At 43.2% G+C, this 19,899-nt stretch overlaps 1 protein-coding gene across 1 annotated transcript; it reads right to left on the bottom strand.

Annotated features, from left to right (window-relative positions):
* Positions 1–13: 13 nt before the first annotated feature.
* DMRTC2 (DMRT like family C2) lies at positions 14–14,671 on the bottom strand. The gene is made up of 8 exons (XM_026681448.2): positions 14,317–14,671; positions 12,566–12,735; positions 11,751–11,848; positions 10,625–10,796; positions 9,536–9,653; positions 4,950–5,025; positions 1,868–2,855; positions 14–735 (listed from the first exon to the last, which is right to left on the bottom strand). Exons 1-8 carry the CDS (start codon positions 14,544–14,546, stop codon positions 566–568), a joined length of 2,022 nt encoding a protein of 673 aa, XP_026537233.2. The 5' UTR covers positions 14,547–14,671; the 3' UTR covers positions 14–565.
* Between the last annotated feature and the right edge of the window lie 5,228 nt (positions 14,672–19,899).

The following is a 19,899-nucleotide window of genomic DNA, read 5'->3' as shown; positions in this document are numbered from 1 at the left end:
GGAAACTCCAGTACTTATGAACGTTTTATTGGCAGAAAACTTTTGGATCATGAATTGAACGCACATCTCCCGAATCAATAATATGCAAGATCCCGTAAGGGGATCAAATTCTCAGTGTGTCCTAAACCTGTTTTTGCTTATAAATCGTATCTCTATGATTTGAGAAAACAAGGGAAAATATCCTTTTCAAAAAGGAATGCAAACAAACTTGGTTACCAAAAGTAAACTTGCTGTTGTCTAAAATGTAACAATGGCTCAAGTCAAAACAAACTCTGCCTTCCGTTGGGCACATAACTAGTTAAAAATGAATCAACTGTGTTAAATTATCTGGACTTGGTGCATTACACCAACGAAAGGTACCAGCAATTGCAATAATTCAGTTGCAGGTAGAATGAAAAACATGCCAAGGCTGCAACCTGGAGTAATGGAAGCCATCTCTCCTTTTCAAAGGCTCCTGGCCCAGAGTGGGACCTTAATCAACAGACCTTAATCTCCCACTTTCCTCTCAGAGATCTCTGCAGATGCAGCTGGGTGCATGGTCAGCCTTGCCCTTTCAATCAGAAGACTAACTGGGAAGGGAGATGGAGCCCATTTGGCCGATGCTCAGAGACACCGAAGGGGAGCCGTTGGCCTGGTGGAGGTGGCTTGGCTGCTGGGGGGTTTCTGGGACTTGCTGAGCAGACTGGCTAGGCGCTGGTTTGGATGTCAGGCAGGAGGGCCCGGTTTTGGTTGAATCTAAACAGAACAGAAGACACCTGTTAGACCATTGAAACTACATTTCACGGAGCTCCTGTTGCCTCCAGTATCACAATTCCACTGAACTTATGACAGCCATTCAGACACAGATTTTGGCAAAACGCTAGCTGTTAGGAACACCCTTCGAATAGTGCGGGAGTAGGAACGGATTTCCGGAAAAATTACAGACTGCAGGAACCATCTGCGCCTTGGTTTGGGATGCAGTTCCATATCAATGATGGGTTGGGTGTAGAGAATTGTTGTTTTGCCTTGATTGACTTACCAGTGTCATAAGTTGCTTTGGTTGTTTTTAAATTTAAGAACCCTGGTGGGGCAGTGCCTAGAATGCAATATTGCAGGCTAACTCTGCTCACAGCCAGGAGTTGGATCCTGACAGGCTCAAGGTTGACTCAGCCTTCCATCATTCTGAGGTGGGTCAAATGAGGACGCAGATTGTTGGCGGCCATGTGCTGACTCTGTAAACTGCTTAGAGAGGGATGGAAAGCCCTGTGAAGTGGTATATAAGTCTAAGGGCTATTGCTATTGATCTTTCTGAAAAACTGCAAAGATCTATATACAAAACATCCACTTCTGGTTATTATGGACCACAGTTCTCATCATCTCAACCTCTGCCAAACTGGTGAGGTGATGGGAGTTGCTTTTACGTGCCTAATGCATGTAGGGGCAGCATTAACATAACTGTCAACTTGCGAAGCATTCCTGACCTGCTCTCGAGTTGCCATAAGCAAGGGGATGGGAAATTGAACCTCACAGCTGCATTGAGGAACTTGTATTTCAGTCAAAACAAAGCACATTCCAGGCGGCAACGTCAAGGTCATCTCCACGGAGACCCAGAGTGGCCTGAAGGAGTGACTTCTACAACCCGAGAAATTGCTTTGTTGGGGAACGTGACTGATGACACATCTTGGGGAGAGAGGGAAACAGAGTCAGAGCCAAAGTGCGAATTAAGTGAGGTCAGTGCGCACTTGGTCCGTGCGGACATGAAGCTCCTAATAAATAATTGGATTTCTTTTGAAGCTTGGCCTAAGGCTCATGATTTAATTAGGGCATCTGTCGGAACCCTGACAGTAACATAAGATAATGAACTTCTGAGCAGCTGCAGAAGTCTAACCTTTTTCGTCTTTGCTGCCAGGCACCTTATGGTTCTTGGCGTGCTCTTCTTCTTTGGGCTTTTTGCTGGAACACCTTCCTTCTTGGAACTGCTGGGGTTGGCCCTGCGTAGACATCTGCCCCAGGAGAAGCACAGGGTCTGGGAAAGAGGGCTGAGCTAGAAGGCAGGGGCCGGGGTTCAGCAGAGACAAACTGGGAGGGAGCATGTGCAGGTCCATCCCAACGGGGGATCCTGCTTGGAAGGGCATGGTGACCGAGACATCCATGGGCGAGACACAGAAAGGCATCAGCGGCGGATTGCCAGGAGCGGTGCTAGAGGGAGCAAGGACTTCAACGCTGGTCTCGGAAATCCAGCCAGTCTGCATGCTTTGGGGCAAGCAGACAGTCTTTTGCATGGAGCCCGAGGTGCTGTGGAAAGTTCTCAAGTTTGGGGCAAAATGATAGTGGCTGTAACTGGAAGCCGCCCCGAGGCTCGGTTTGACGGGCTGGATGCTGGAAACCATTAGAGAAGTCGCTACCTGAGCCCCTCGAGATGGAGCGACCGAGAAGAGACGGATGTTTTTGTATTGCTGGGGATGAGGGCTACCATGGAAGAGTGGAACAAAGAAGGGTCCCGGAACTTGTTCGGGGTGGGCATTGACTGATTCCGGGGGCACGTGGGCTCGCTTCACGGCTACGTCCCTAGAGGCCTTGACGCCCTGCGGAACGTAAGGAGGCAGGATGTACGAGGGATGCGGCTGGAAAGGACTGGGAATGGCCGGGTTGGGAATGGCTTCCAGTGGGTGGGAGAAACTCGGGGGGCCCATGAGGGCAGAGATGGTGTTGGCAGGGGGCAGGAGGCCGGAAGGGGCAAGCATGGGGCTAGCCTGGGGGGCGTTCCTTAACACCATCAAGGCTTCGGCGGCCTCTTTCTGGAGCTGCTGCTCGGAAAGGGGCGAGAAGAAAAACCCTCGGGTGGGCCAGACTGAAACATGAGCGGAAGAATTGGGCTGAAAGAGAGCAGGAGACAAAATTAACCTCAGAGTCAACAAAGAGACGTCAACAGGATCCAAGTTATGTTTTCCATTCAGGGTAACAGAGTTGGGAAAGGGGCCTTGGGGGTCCTCCAGTCCAACCCTCTACTCAAGCAAGAGACCCTATACCATGCCAGATAAGTGGCTGTCCAATTTGTTTTTTCCAGCAAGTGAGGAAACACTACGAGGGCAGGGTAAACCTATCCTCTCCTGTCTCATCCTAAGACAGAGGTCTCCAAACTTGGCAACTTTAAGACTTGTGGACTTCAACTCCCAGAATTCTGGGAATTGAAGTCCACAAGTCTTAACATTGCCAAGTTTGGGAACCCCTATCCTAAGATAACAGAGCCAGATGTTCTGGCAAAATATACCAGACCCTGGGCTTTTTCTAGCTTTAGTTTCAATTGAGTCCAAGGCTGGCTTAGGAGGCGGCAGGTGACCTGGGTTCTTCTTTTTTAGAATGTTCAATTCGAGTGGAATAAAGAGAATGTTTGCTTATGTAAGTACACTGTGCAAAACACTGTCCCAGAAATTGACAGTGACAAACAGCAAAACTGTTTGCTTTAATTAATCCTTTTATGGATAACTTTTAGGCTGCTTTATTCCCCGGCTAGGCAGGCTTTCTGTTTCATTCATTTTGCTCAATTCATGCATTTTGTAAGCTATTGCACATTATTGCATCGTCAGCAGACATAAGATTCTTGCAAGGAAGACATCTGTGCTAAACAGGAACCAACCCCACAGAGAATGCCTGGCTTCCTGCAATGTACTTTAACCCTATAACCACATTAATTGCTGTGCCTATATAAAAGGCCCTGCCCAAAACAAATATTCCATATGAATGGCTTAATGGATTGGCCCCGTTCCCAAGATTGGTTAAAATGGGATTAGCTTCCCACAACCCTGGCAAACCACAAACCAGAGATGCCCGTGGCTAGCTACAATGATTAAAGGCCTGTCACATGTTGCGATGCACATTTTGCCATTTGCCCCTCCTGCAAATGCCTAAGCCACAAAGTGCCTGGGTACTTTAGCTCAGCCTTGCGTGCTGGTTGAATTCAGCCAGTGGGTTATTGGGAAGCAATATGTTTATCTATTCAAAAGTAGCACTGAAGTGGGAGGTCTTGCACTTCTTTATGACAATACAGGTAGTAGTCCTGGATTCACAACCACATTTGGGACCTAAACTTTCCTGGTTAAGCAATGCAGTTGTTGAGTGAGTCGCAGCCAATGTTACAAACTTTTTTCTCGTTGTTGCAGTCGTTAAATAAATCTAGCTTCCCCTTTCACGTTGCCTGTCGAAAGCTCCTCTAGGAATATCACCAATGACGCTCAGGCAATCCCAAGGATGCTGCCACTGTCATAAATACATGGAGGTTGCCATGTGCCTGAATCACGGTCATGTGACCATGGGACGCTGAGATGGTCATAACTGGGAGGGACTGGTTGCCAGTCCCTCCCCCCCCCAGCAGTTGTAAGTCAAGGACTACCTCTATCCCATTCCTATCAGCCACTAACTGGAAATGGAGATATTAAGAGAGACCCAACCAAATGAGCTTGTTTATGAGTCTGTCCCAGGGGTGGAATTCTACCGGTTTGGACTGGTTCAGGCGAACCAGATGTTAAAATTACATCTGGTTCACCAAACCGGTATTTCAACCGACCGCCTGGCCTCACCCACCCCTCCCCCAAGTCTCCACACGATTTTTGATGGAGGTAAGTGCAGGGTCCACGCGGAAGCTCTGGGAGGGGGGAAAACGGGCCTTCCGGAAGTCTGGAAACAGGCCTGCTTCTGGCTTCCAAAGGGCCTCCAGAGCTGTTTTTACCCTCCCAGAGGCTTGGGGGAAGCTGGAAACAGGAAGTTCTGGCAGGCAACATCCACCCAGCAACTGGTTCGCTGCCCGGTTGCTGGGATTTTTTAATTCCCCCCCCCCCGGTCTGTCCCCCCCATATCAGACCCACAGATGAAATAATTCCATGCATCTGTTTCACCGTTTCATCGCAACTTCCCTCAGGAGAGGAAATAGAATAACTTCAGTTCATGGGCTGAACACAGATAAAACAAAATACCTGACCTCCCAGGGGTGGGGCCTTGGAACGTTGGCTCAAATCCATGTTGCCACTGATGGGGTTCAGGGCCATGCGGCTGGAAAAAGAGAATGTGAGAAATTGAGAGAGAGAGAGAGAGAGAGAGAGAGGTCTGTTTGTAACATCCTTTAGAGGCAGCTTGTCTCCTACTTGCCTTCTGTCCTTGCTAAAACACCAACTGTTGAGGAGGAAAGAAACTATTTCAGCCGCCATTCTTCCAAATTCTCCTTACACATACACCCACAACTTGCTGTGTGGAATAAATGTTTGTCAGTATAGACATCTGTTCCTGTACTTAGATCAGAAAATACAGGACACCAAATTTAAGCTGGCTATTCTGTCCACTGAAGTATTTTTTTCCTCCCAGGATGTGGGGCCTGGACAGATCTGAAACGCTGTTTGCAAAAAACATTATTCCAACAGTTTTGTTTTCTGTTTATCCAATTAACACATTCTGTTATATCTAGTTTATGTTTTGGACTGCATGCTGCCACTATATTCTTACAAATGTGGGACTGGAACAACTAGTAACCAACCACACTAGACTAAACAACTCCCTCGATCTCATCTTCTGCAATAGTTTGAATTTAATTTACGGAATACAAACTAAAGAACCCTTTTCCAGCAGTGACCACAATATGATTGACTTTTGTCTCAACATACGTCCACACAAAAATCATCACAATGATGTAATCCCCAATTATAACTTCAAAAAAGGCAACTATGATCTTATGGACAACAATCTCTCATCCCTTGATTGGCAATTTCTATTCACTGGATGCAATACTGTTCAAGACCATTACAACATATTTTTACTTGAAGTCAAAAGAGTCATCAAACTATATGTACCAACAACAACTCCCAAAACAAAAACAAAAAACAATAAGGAAACTTCAATCCAAAAAGAGATCACTCTGGCGGAAAAACAAATCTGGTCACGTTGCCAATTTCAAAAGCCGATACAAAAATTTATGCCACCAGATAAAGACTGAACGCACCAATTATCACATTAAACAAGAGGAAAACCTTCTAAGCACCAATTCCACCCGCGCTTTTTACAATTTTGTAAACAACAAACTAAAAGACTCAAGGTCCATCCCACCCCTGATAGGACCTAATGGTAAAGACTGCAACGACACCATTAAAGCCAACATCTTTAACACATTCTTCGGCTCAGTATTTGTAAACAGAAATGGATCATGCCCAGTATTTCCTAGCTGAATCACAGACAACTACAATGATCTAATACATATCGATTTTACAGAAGACAATGTTGAAAAAGCACTACGCAATCTAAAACCATCTCTATCTATTGGACCGGACGGAATATGTGCCTACTTCTTAAAAAAGCTATTCACTGCCATAGCCAAACCTCTAAGCATAATCTTTGAAAAATCTTTCAGGACCAGCTCCTTGCCTAACCTATGGTCACAAGCCACGGTCATCCCCATCTTCAAAAAGGGAGACCCCAGCCTAGTTGAAAATTACAGACCAATCTCCTTATGCTACGTCACCTGTAAAGTCATGGAATCATTAACCAATCCATTATCCTCCACTTAGAGACAAACAACCTACTCTCAAATAAACAATTTGGTTTCAGGAAAAAACTATCCTGTAATCTGCAACTCTTACACTGCAAAAATATATGGAGTACACAACTCGATCAGGGCAAAGCAATAGACGCAATCTACATAGACTTCTGTAAAGCCTTTGATTCAGTGGTACACGACAAACTACTCCTAAAACTAAAATCTTATGGTATCTCTGGATAACTGCATATCTGGATAGAAGCATTCCTGTCAAACAGACAACAAATGGTCAAAATTGGGAGTGTCCTATAAAATTCTGTACCTGTCAACAGTGGTGTCCCCCAAGGCAGTGTTCTAGGACCAACTCTCTTCATACTCTACATAAATGACCTCTGTGATCATATTAAGAGCAACTGCGTTCTTTTCGCTGATGTAAAGCTGTTCAATACCACAGACAATACTGCTACCCTTCAAAAAGATCTTGACTATGTATCAGAATGGTCAAACAAATAGCAACTTCAAATCTCAATAAATAAATGCTCTGTCTTACATATTGGCAAAAAAAATCAGAAAATAAAATACAAGTTGAATAGTCAAGATCTTGTTGATGATCCAAGCTCTGTAAAGGACCTTGGAATACTCATCTCTAATGATCTAAGTGCTAGAGCCCACTGTAACTACATAGCCAAAAAGGCATTAAGAGTTGTTAACCTAATCCTACGTAGCTTTTTCTCTGGTAATATCACACTACTAACTAGAGCATACAAAACATTTGCTAGACCAATACTCGAATACAGCTCATCAGTCTGAAACCCATATTAAGATCTGATATTAGCACAGTTGAGAAAGTCCAGAAATATTTCACAAGAAGAGTTCTCCACTCCTCTACTCGTTGTACAATACCTTATGCCACCAGACTTGAAATTCTAGACCTAGAAAACCTTGAATTACGCCGTCTTTGGTCTAATCTAAGCATGGTATATAAAATCATACATTGCAATGTTCTACCTGTCAATGAATACTTCAGCTTCAACCATAACAACACAAGAGCACACAATAGATACAAACTCAAGGTTAACTGCACCAAACTTGATTGCAGGAAATACGACTTCAGCAACAGAGTGGTCAATGTCTGGAATACTCTACCTGACTCTGTAGTTTCTTCCCCAAACCCTAAAAACTTTAACCTTAGACTGTCTACTATTGACCTCACCCCTTTCCTAAGAGGTCTGTAGGGGGCGTGCATAAGCGCACCAACGTGCCTACCGTCCCTGTCCTATTGTTTCTTTTATTTTTCTTATATGTACCCATTTCATGTATTCATAACTATGTATATACTTATACTTATTATCTTGTAAGCAATTGACAAATCAAATAAATAAAAATAAAAATAGAAGAGTTCCATCCAACTAGAACTAACTAGTTCCAACTAACTAACTAGTTTGGGCATTTTCTTTACATTTTCTTTAATTTTCTCTACATTGTTTCACACATTTCTATAATAAAACCTAGCTTGGTTTGGGTTTTTTTGTGTTTATTTGTCTCTAGGCCCTATATTATCTGGTTCAGATGGAATGTAGAATCAGGGTTGGGTATCGTTTTAAATAATTCGGCCAGGATTTATTTATATAAATCTGATCGGTTTTCATTATTTTCATTAAAAACCTTCCTTCTCAAAACTGCAGGAATTGAGTATTTAAAACTTCCCATAATTCATCCAACTGGCACAGCTTAAATTGCTTCTTGTAAATATATTCCTACAAAATGATTTCGGTTCAGTTCATTTCTCCCTCAAGATAATCTTGACTCCTGTTGAGTTTTATTGTTAATTTATTTAGAACGTTTTCATGGCTGCCCAACTCAAACGCGACTCTGGGTGGCATACAAAAAAAAAATCATTAAACTAAAACACAGAAGAAAAATAACACACACCATTAAAGCAAACTAAAACAATTAAATGGCAATCAGGACTAAACAATCGACTAATAAATAAAATGACACTATTAAATTGCAATCAGGATTAAATAACTCCAACTGGGAGCTCTACTCATCCTGACCCGAGTGCTAGGAAAAGAGCCAGGCCTTAAATGCCTTTCTAGAAGCCTGCAAGGTCAGGGCCAACCTTTCACCCCATTCCATCCCATTTATTTAGGGGTCAATCCAGCCTGATTTTTACTTTTCAGCTTTCCAATCTTGTTAACAGCCTTGGGATTTCCTGATGGATTTCCTCCCATCCAAGTAATAGCCAGATTGGACTCTGCTTAGCATTTCTGAAATCACCCAAGATGGTGGCGCACTGGTTAGAGTGCAGTACTGCAGGCTACTTCTGCTGACTGCCGGCTGCCTGCAATTTGGCAGTTCGAATCTCACCAGACTCAAGGTTGACTCAGCCTTCCCTCCTTCCGAGGTCGGTCAAATGAGGACCCAGATTGTTGGGGGCCAGAGGCTGACTCTGTAACCTGCTTAGAGAGGGCTGTATAGCAGTGTAAAGTGGTATATAAGTCTACGTGCTCTTGCTATCAGCTAGGCGTTGCTGCCTCTGAAGTTTCTGCAACAACCTTTCTCTGTGCAGAAATGCTGAAGAAGCCCACTGTACTCGTGCTGGAGCCCATCCTCAAGGAACTTCTCGCTCTACAAAAGGTGTTACTTTTTGGAGAAAGAGGAAGTTCCCTGAGGATGCGTTTCAGCACAAGTCCAAAAGCTTGGAAGAATCAACTTCTGGTCCTGGTGACTGATTCAGATTGGATCCTGCACCATTATCCCGGGACAGTCCCAAAGGTGCTTTTTCAAGAGGCAACTGGACTATCTGTTTTTTTTTGAAAATGTTTCGCTTCTCATCCGAGAAGCTTCGTCAGTTCTGACTGAATCAAAAGTCACTCAGAGCTGAAGAAGCTTCTCGGATGAGAAGCGAAACGTCTTCAAAGAAAAAAAAAGATAGTCCAGTTGCTTCTTGAAAAAAGCACTTTTGGGACAATCCTGACCTGGATTACTGCAAATCTCCATAGACGATATCTGCCTTCCTTCACAAGCCCAGTGTACCTTGATAGGTCAGTAGGTGGAGGTAGGCACCAGGGGACACCAGGCCCCGGATGAAACATCTGCCCTGGAGCAGGCAGGTAACTCTCTGGTGTGTATAAAGCTTCATTCCCATGGCAACCTGCAGGGAAAAAAAAAGAAAGTTGTAAGTGGCTATGTCAAGCCTGAGTAGGAAGGCCAATGAGAGGCTTACAGTATAACAAGATTGTAAACTTTTATTATGTGATTTATATACATAATAGGAACCAGCCCTACTTTACATTGAGGGGGGGCTGTGTGGAGAGAGTTTTCTCCTTTAAATTCCTGGGAGTTTACCTCAGCGAAGATCTCACCTGGAAAATCAACACAACCCCGGTGGCCAGAAAGGCCCAACAGAGACTCCATTTCCTCAGGGTCTTGCAAAAGAACAATGTGGAACAACGACTGATGACCTCCTTTTACCGGTCCACAATAGAAAGCGTCCTCTCGTATTGCACTACAGTGTGCTATGCTGGCTTGACAGCCATGGATAGAAAGACACTACAGAGGGTGGTGAGCACAGCACAAAACATCATGAGCTGATATCCCGATACCACTAGATGACATCGCTTTAGAAGAGCGAGGAGAATCCTCAGGGACGACTCACACCCTGGTCAGCACTTCTTCCCTCTCCTACCATCAGGCAGGAGATAGAGAAGCAGAGCCAGCCCCACCAACAGGCTGAAGAACAGTTTCTACCCGTGGGCTGTCAGACTCCTTGAATGGAAAATAACTTCAGGTCAACATAGGATGATAGACTTGCGGGGCCAGAGCATTGCGCAATAAGTTCACATGCTGTAATAAGATTGTGTGTTTGTTAGTAGGATTCACTGGGTTAGGGACTTTCTATCTTCACTGTGAGTTGTGTTGTGGCGTGTGTGTGTGCACGAAGGGAAGCTCAGCCAATCTCATTGTACACATATTGTACTCTGACGATAAAGGTTGATTTGATACATTATTATATATATTTTTATATGCAGCTCAAGATAATTCCTCTTCACTCCAGGCAGCCCAGGCAAACCAAAAGGTTGGACGCTCATGCTAGCGTCATGACTAAAATAATAGGTTACCTACCTTCCATACACGGAAGATTAAAGGAATGCTCCTGAGGCAGGAAAGGGGAGAAAGCGCTTGAGGGCATCGCAAGGGGAGGTGGGAACCAAGAAGGAGAGGCATGATGTCCTCCCAGGGCCCAGGGCAGCTCAGTCACTTTTGAACAAGGAGACAGAGGTAACCAGGAATTTTCCTGAAAGACAACATGTAACATGTTAGCATAAGAAACAGATTGGAAATACTGCACTGCTAAACATCTTATTCTGTGATGTCAATGAATTCTTCCCTCCCTCCCTCCCTCCCCCACCAGCATCTATCTTACTGAAGATTTATTTGCATGAAATAATGTAATTTTAAAAAATAACTCTATGGTGTTTTTTTTTGAATTTTAGGAACGCTTACTTAGGGCCACGAAATATGATATAGTTGTTCTTAGAAAATCCGAATTGTATGTAGGATGTTCATTACAGAGGCACTGACACACAGCATTGTCAATTAGGAAATCTCGATTCAGTCTGTCTGGATTAGGGGCTGCATGGTGATTGCGGATAAAATACTGAGAGGTAAATGTTTTTCCCTACTAATATTAAGATTTCCCGCATAAAAAAGGTACAGGTAGTTCTCAACTTATGACCACAATTGAGCCCACCATTTCTGTTATTAAGCGAGTCATGGGTCAAATGCACTTTGCCTCATTTTCTTGCCACTGTTGTTAAGTGAATCACTGCAGTTGTTAAGTGAGTACACGGTTGTTAAGTGAATCTGGCTTCCTCAATGACTTTGCTTGACAGAAGGTCGCAAAAAGGGATCACGGGACCCCCGGACACTGCAACTATCATAAATAAGAGCCGGCTGTCAAGTGTCTGAATTTTGATCATGTGACTACAGGGATGCTACAACGGTCGTAAGTGTGAAAAACGGTCATAAGTCACTTTTTTCAGTGCCGTCGTAACTTCAAACGGTTACTAAATGAACTGTTGTAAGTCGAGGACTACCTGTACTATACTGGTAATAGAACGAGATAGTGTTCCTTATTTTCATTTTCTTTGTCACGGATTAAACTTTTTAAAGGAATCTTGTTTTTAGGGAAGTATGATAGGTGAGGTGCTACGTGGAATCTGCTGTTAAAATCAGCAGGTTTTCTTACCTTCCTTGCAGTTCTCCGCCTCTGTCTTCGCAGGAGTCCTGAAGTCCCCCGGAGTCCATCTTCTGACTCGTTCAAAGGTTCTTCGTTTTCCTTCTTGTCTATCCAACCAAAGGGGAGAAGGACTCCAGTGTGAGTCATCGTTTGGCCAATGGTCAAGATTCCCAAACTGAACCACACCAGTTTCCCCAACAGGGATTTGTCATGTCTTCTACATCAGTATTTCTGAGTCTCCGCCACTTTAAGATGTATGGACTTCAACTCCCAGAATTCCACAGCCTGGGGGAATTCTGGGAGTTGAAGTCCACATATCTTAAAAATGCTTGAATCTAGAACTTTATCATTTGTTCTAGAATCTAGACCGGGGTGTCAAACTCAATTTCATTGAGGGCTGCATCAGGGTTGTGTTTAACCTTGGGAGGGGGGGGGGACATGGTCAGGGTGGGTAAGGTCAGCTTGACGTCACTCGTGTCGGGGGTGCCTGTGGCGGCCTGTGCGCTCTGCCAGTGAAAACAGGCTCCCGAGCTCCGTTTTCAACTGTGACGGCTTCCTGCAACCCCCTGCTAGCAAAAATGGAGCTCGGGCCACTTGTGGCCCTCCCGAGCTCCATTTTCACTTACAGGAGCACCGTGGGTGGTCCTTCCCTGTTTCCAGGGCTGTCCCATGGGTCAGATCTAAGCACCCCACGGGCTGGATCTGGCCCGCGAGCCTTCAGTTTGACCCCCCTGATCTAGATCATCTACTCATTCCTAAGCCACTGTAGTCTATTTTCTTATTTTTTCGTTTGGTATTCTATCGGACGCTACAAATGGTTTTACCTGTCCCTCCCCTGCATGGTTTAATCGCTTTCAGCGGTTTGGCCAAGGGGAGGAAGTTTGATGGCTCACTGTCCTGAAGTTGTAGCAAACCACTGGGAAAGTGTCGTTTCAGCTCCAGCTCCTGTTGTCTACGAAGAGCCACTTGGGCGGCCATGACCCGGCGTCTTTGCCTAGAAGACCCAACATATATATATAATCAAATAACAGAAGTAAAGACAAACAACCACAAAACATTGTTTGCACGATTATTCTAATAATCCTTCCCACTGACTGCACGACGATGGCCTGGTGGTCTCCAAGCTAAATCAAGCAGTTCAACTGGTCAAGAGAAGCTGTAGGAAGTTATCACCCACACCCCCTCCTTGAAAAAAATAAAATATTTTAGGATATATTAAAAAGGCCGAATATTTCCCCTAAAAGAGAAGCAGAAACTCAGAGAGGCAGAACCACCACCACCTGTACAAATGGGCCATTATCTTTCCAAGCAACTTCCATGATTCCAGTGTCTTTTTCCCCACTTGGAACTGAACCCAGAAGGATTTTTCTTCCAACAAAGTGAGGAGACCTTATTGCCTCGATTTATCTTAAACTCCAGTGCTTAAGAGAACAGGATCGGTTGTAAATTGGGTACTAAGTAAATTTCTATACTTCCTCAATTTCACTTTCTTCTGATGTTCGCCTGTTCATTAGCACAATGGGGATATAGAGGCTTGTAACTCTGGAATAGCTTCATGGATCTGCTTTGGGCTCTGCAAGAGGTGGGTAATTAATACAGTAGTTCTCGACTTACAGCCATTCATTGAGAGCTCATTTTAAGTTACGACGCTCCTGAAAACAGTGATTTATGACCGACATAACCGTTGTAGCATCCCCATGGTCAGGTGATCAAAATTTGGACACTTGGCAACTGGCTTACATTGATGATGGTTGCAGCGTCCCGGGGTCACACTTGCAACCTTCGGACAAGTAAAGTCAACGGAGGAGCCCAATTCCCTTAGCAACCATGCCGTGATTCACTTAACAACTGTGGCAAGAAAAGTCGTAAAACGGGGCAAAACTCACTTAGCAACTGAAATGTCGGGCTCAAATGTGGTCGTAAGCCGAGGACTACCTGCAATGTCATGCTGTTCAAATGATGGCACAGTGGTTAGAATGCAGTATTGCAGGCAAATTCTGCCCACTGTAAACAGTTCGATTCTGACCGGCTCAAGATTGACCCATCAGCCTTCCATCCTTCCGAGAATGATAAAATGAGGAGGCAGGCTGTTGAGAACAATAGCTTGACTCTGTAAACTGCTCAGGGAGTGCTGTAAAGCACCGTGTAGAAGTATATAAATCTAAGTGCTATTGCTATCTTCCCTCGGCAAAAGCAAATGGCACTTGTAATTTAGCACAATCTAGAGGGCTATATTGTGGGTATCCCTGGCTTTAAGAAATGCATTTAAGATGCTAGCATATAGTCATGTTTCTCCCATTAAAACTGTACACTTCCAAGGCTGTTTTTCATTTTCAGAGCAAGTTACTGGCCAAGAAGCTGTTAATTCAACCTGAAGCCACCATTATTAGGAAACAAAAGCAGGCACTATCCTCCTGAACATGGGTCTCCAAGCTACCAAATCCCTGCAAAGAGCAATTCAGTTCTTATTTACGCTTCCCTCTGAGGCCATCCGACGATGCCATCAGCATTGCACCTCCCAAGAACAGCAAAGCCCGGCATTTCATTTTCACCATGTTTCCCCCTCCTAGCTTACAGAATAAGGATGCATTTGTCACACTGGCAGTCCATGAATTGGCAACAGTTCTTGTGGCCTTTCAATGGCACCCTGATGCCATGATTACGGCAGCGGGCGCAGGTTGGAGAACGTGTGGTGCTGGGAAGCGGGTAGTCATCTTGCGTGGCATTGCTCTCCACGGAGGAATCTGAAAGGCTGCTCTGGACATTTGGGGCACCTGCAGCATCAAGATCCTCATTGTCCCCCATAATGTGTGAACCTGAAAGAGAAGGAGGAAATGTCTTTTGAAGAAAACATAAAAGACCCTGGCTCAATCAAAGTTAGAGCCAACCACAGAGTTAATTGGAATTTTTTCCAATTCAGGTACCATGTTTTATACACATTCCCCAGCAATTCAATCCTGCCATGCATCTATCTTTTTCCTTGTTTGAAACATGCATTCACACACACACACACACCCCGATATTTTGTGGTTGCTTTCCGACTTTAGAACAGTACTGTCAGAGGGGTTAGCGTGTGCAGGAAAAATAAATATTTTAAAGTGAGCCATATCTGCTTCCAGAAAATTCATTGCTAAATAAGCGAAATGTTGGCTTGAGGCCATAAAGATAACAATTAGAAGCCAGGAATAATAATAGAATCTCTTCTGTGCAATGAGGGCCTTTATGGGAAAGCCTGGCCTGTTTAACTGTTACCATACATTGCTTGGGGGATATTTCCTATTTGCAAGATTCATAAAGAAGACACCCTGAGAGTCATTTTGATATGACTGATACGATCATGCTGGAATTGGACGAGTCCATCAAAGTTAGGGGCGGCTATATAATAAATGAAATTAAATGAAATAAACGAACTCCCGGGGCAATAAAGGCTTGACAAAGGGTGCAACTGGCAATTTTTTAAGAGGGGCACCCTCGCATGTGGCATCTTCTGGAAGGACCTCAGGTCGTTCCGACTGCAATCATAGCTTGACATAAAGCAGAGTTTGTTTAATTCTGGATTGCTGGCTCAAGCCCCAACTGTCTGGCTTCCCCTATCCTGAAGCATACATAAACCATGGTTTGCAAAAGCTGCAGGTCTCACAGGAGACCAAAGCCAAAGACTTCACACCATTTCACACCATGGGAAAGCCCCATGTGGGAATCAGGATCCCACAACAAGCAAGGATGCACCCTGAGGTGGCCAGGTGGCCCCAAATTTTGGCTAGGAAGAAAGAAAGTTGCAAGGGTTTATAAAGGCCTTTTTAAAAAAAAAGGCCTTTTTTTTAAAGCTTTTCAATCAGGAAGAAGTTTAGAAGGGTCGACCTCAACCAGGATAGCTGTGAGGCAACAAGAGGGATCTTCGATCTCTCTGATAAAGTCACTCCCGGGGACTAGGTAGTAACGTGCCACTCAAATATTGCATAATAAGGGTTATTTGGGCGGGGAGCGCCGAGATCAACACAGAATTTACAGAAAAATTAAATCTGCATCTCTGAAACCTGCCTACTACACCCACTGCCGCCCATAAAACGGTCCCTGCAACAGCTCGCCGCCAAGCAGCCAATCGCAGTTTCCCTAACATCTTCCCCTGGCACCGCGAGCCAATCACTGCCGGGCTGTTATTTTCCCTCAACCCCAGCGGCCAATCAGAACCCTCCTGATTTGCCTGGTTTTTGATGGGGACTTAAACTGTCGCTTTTTCAGGCTGGGAGAATACAAAAAGCCAAAGGACTGGGGCTCGCGCCCGTGGGGGCTGCTCAGACAGACATTTGGGAGGAGGAGGGAGCGAGCAACAGTTGGGCCGAACCATTGCAACATCATTGGGGGAGAAATGGAGAGTCAAAGAGAGTCCAAAAGAGGGGGGGTTCACCTCTTTTATATAGGCAACAAAAAAAGGTTTTCTTAGAAGGAGCATAATTATCTATATCTATCTATCTATCTATCTATCTATCTATCTATCTATCTATCTATCTATCTATCCATTTATCTATCTATCTCTGTCTCTGTCTGTCTGTCTCTATGTCTATCTTCTATCTATCTATCTATCTATCTATCATCTATCTATCTATCTATCTATCTATCTATCTATCTATCTATCTATCTATCCATTTATCTATCTATCTATCTATCTCTGCCTCTGTCTGTCTCTATGTCTATCTTCTATCTATCTATCTATCTATCTATCTATCTATCTATCTATCTATCTATCTATCATCTATATCTATCTATCTATCTTGCATAATATAGGATATAATAGATAAAGGAGCATAATAATGTAATTGTGGCTGGGCTTGCCCCCCCCCCACCCCCCAATATCCAAATTGGCTTTTGAGTTAACTTGAGGTGTGTTTATGTTCTATATGAATAAATCAGGAGTGGTCAGAGAAGCTGCAAAGGACCTGCAAGACAAGAGCATCCCAAATTGGACAGACATTACTGGGGATAGACATTGGTCTCATGGTTGCCAGGATCTGCCTGGGTCAAACAGCTCTTGTTCCTGATGTTGTGTGCAGTAGAAGGACTAGCCTTCATCCCCTGTGTGATACCTCTACTCAGACAACTGCTTATGAGGCCAATAAAGCAAATAAGGGTTGAAAAAGAGTTGATCGTCTTAGGAGGACCTTTGGGAAGTAGGCCTTCCCAAGGTCCTGGGGGGGGGGGGATGAAGGCTCAGGGGATGGAATGTATGTACAGAGGAGACCCTGGGGATCAGATGAAAGGTCATATGTGGAGATAGGACCCAGGTAGGGATGGAAGGGACATGAGAGTGAGGAATATGAATTCTGATAAAACATTTTCTCTTATCTTTATTTCTTTGCCTTGGGCAGCCTTGCTCCTTCCTGTTTTCTCTCTCTACAGAAGGAAATGGTCATGGGGGAGTGGGGGTGCTGCTTTGAGCTGCTCTGCAACAGGAAAAGGGTTGGAACAGCACATTCTTAGCGAGGCAGAAGTTAACACTAGCCAGGATATTAGGAACAAGAATTGCTTGCTTATATGAAAAACCCCCAAAACCACATAGCTGGCACATGAAACTAAGACACTTTGCAAGATACCTGTGACCTGGGGTGAAACACAGGTGATGTGACATATAGCTATGTAGGGGGCTGAGATCCAAATAACCAATCAATATTATATGTTATGCATGCATTATTAGGGGAAGGGCAAAGGGCTGTATGCGACCACCCCTTGGCTATAAAAATTGCTGTAAGATTGTAATCAGGTCCCTTGGTTAGCTTTTGAGCCAGGTTCCTTATATCTTGGTACCAAAATAGAAGTATATTGTATCACACCTTGTGTCCAGTGACTTATCGGCTTCGACACCAAGCAAGGGCCCAGTTTTGGGGACAACATTTACACAAACAATACCACCAAATTCTAAACTCAGTGGGTACATGCAATGAACTAATCCAAGTTATAACTAATCGAGGATGGCAATTTAGAGAAATGCAGCTATGCAGGTTAGAGTTGCTCTAACATAACCTGCATATATATACCAAGACTGCAAACTTCTTAGTTTACTTTACTTTACTTTATTGTCATTGCACCTCGTACAACAAATACCATCTTCAGTGTACATTATAGCTATGAAAATAAACACAAACACACATCCTTCACATTCTAGACATTGAATTGAAAACCCCTGATATTGCATTAATATTGCACTATACAGTAGAATTCAGTAGAATTACTGTCCTGGAATAGAAGCTGTTTTTCAGCCTATTTGTCCTTGTTTTTATTATCCTGTACCATCTGCCAGATGGTAATAGTTTAAAAAAAAGGGGGGAGCCCAGGATGAAATGAATCTTTAAGGATATTTTGAACTTTCTTATAAAAGCTATAAAGCTGTTCCAAAGAGGGGAGAGGGCAATCAATGATCTTCTTGATGGCAAACCTATGACGTCTGTTCTAGATGACACGCTGTTAAGCCTGGATTCCCCAACGGGTGTTAAGGAAAACAAACTATAACAGAACGTGCAGCGAAGTCAGATAGGAAGACAGGTAAATGTGTGAGATAAGACTTCTCGTTAACACGCAGTAAAAATACAGATACGCTTGTGCTATCAAAAATATAGTTTATTCCATTTAAGAATTATAGCATAGTCATTATAAACAGTCCATTAGTCATATACCAAATTCAGTCAAGTCTTGTCGAGGATACTCTAATTGCAAAGTCCGTGTCGAATAGCCAGTGTCAGTACACATATAATAAATCTGTCAAAAACTTATCTTCTCTCCGTTGAGAAATATCTTCAAAGTAATCCAACACTTCTTCTCCTCCCGGATCCAGCAAGAATGCAGTCTTCAATAAGCCAGCCAGTAAGAGCCAGAGAGTGCCTTGCTGCTTATATAGTACTTTTACAGCTGCACCCTTACTTACATTCCTTTAGCTTAAAGTCACATACACTTTATCTGACAAACCATGATTCATCATTTTATTATCTTTACCCAAAACAGTTAGGGTAAAACAATGTTATCCCTAACATTCTCCCCTTTTGGGTAATAATAATAAATATTACAATAATATATCCATTTACACTTTCAAATCATAATTGTCACAACTCTCTTTAAATTTTACAACACCTTGTGCTTTTGTAAACTGGTCTGCAATATTTTCTTCCGTCATGCAGTACTCAAGTTTAATTAGACCATTTTTCACAGATTCTCTAACATTTAAGTATCTTAAATCAGTATGCTTTGATCTAGTCTTTACAGCAATATTAGTAGCTAATTGTATAGCTGCCTGGTTGTCCTCGTATACAATAATAGAATCTTTAACAGTTATACCCATGTCTAATAATAACTGTTTGTACAGAATTAAGTCAGTGCATAGTAATGACAGACATGAAAATTCTGCTTCCATCGTTGACAAGCTAATATGCTGTTGTCTGATTGACCTCCACCCTATTAGAGTCTTACCAAATAATATAGCCATCCCAGATGTTGATTTTCTGGTGTTTATGTCAGTTGCAAAACTTGCATCTGCATAGGCACTAAGATTCAAATCACCTTTTGGCTCTAGATACAATGCATGGTGCATTGTTCCTTTAAGATATCTTAAAATTCTCTTTAATGCTTGCCAATGACATTGATGTGGATCATTATTATATCGTGCCAGCTGATTAACACTATAAGCTATATCTGGCCTAGACCAATTGCTTATATATGATAAGCTACCAATCAAAGATTGATATATGGTCTTATCAAATTTGGGACTTTGAGCATCCATTTTGCAAATTTCCTGACTCATTGGAGTCTTTGCAGGCTTACAAAGTTCCATTTTATACAATTTAATTAATTGGCAAATTTTATCCTCTTGAGATATCTTAAATCCTTTTGTGGTTTTGTTAATTGTCAATCCTAGATATTTTTTGATTTCACCTAAATGCTTTAATTTTATCCTTTTGGCTAATAATGAAATAATCTCAGTAACTTCATTATTGGTCTTAGTTATCAAAGCAATATCATCTGTAAATAATAACAATAATGACACCGTTCCATTATTTTCTCTTTTAAACATACATGGATCTGCTAAACCAGATTTAAACCCTATATTGTTTAATTCTTTCACAATATATTGGTTCCATTCATAGCCAGATTGTTTCAATCCATATAAACTCTT

This window comes from Notechis scutatus, chromosome 8 (assembly GCF_049901735.1).
Source record: "Notechis scutatus isolate UNSWTSFEM ecotype Mainland chromosome 8, rNotScu1.2, whole genome shotgun sequence".
In the NCBI taxonomy this organism is placed as follows: Eukaryota; Metazoa; Chordata; class Lepidosauria; order Squamata; family Elapidae; genus Notechis; species Notechis scutatus.
This window is presented reverse-complemented; position numbering and strand designations above follow the sequence as displayed.

What these genes read in the sequence shown, in the direction of transcription:
- DMRTC2 (XM_026681448.2), bottom strand. Translation starts at nt 14,546, where the DNA reads ATGGGGGACAATGAGGATCTTGATGCTGCAGGTGCCCCAAATGTCCAG. An exon ending in GGCGGAGAACTGCAAGGAAG is followed by an intron (nt 10,797 to 11,750) that starts GTAAGAAAACCT and finishes GTTGTCTTTCAG; the next exon opens with GAAAATTCCTGGTTACCTCT. An exon ending in CCCCACCCCTGGGAGGTCAG is followed by an intron (nt 2,856 to 4,949) that starts GTATTTTGTTTT and finishes GCTCTCTTTCAG; the next exon opens with CCCAATTCTTCCGCTCATGT.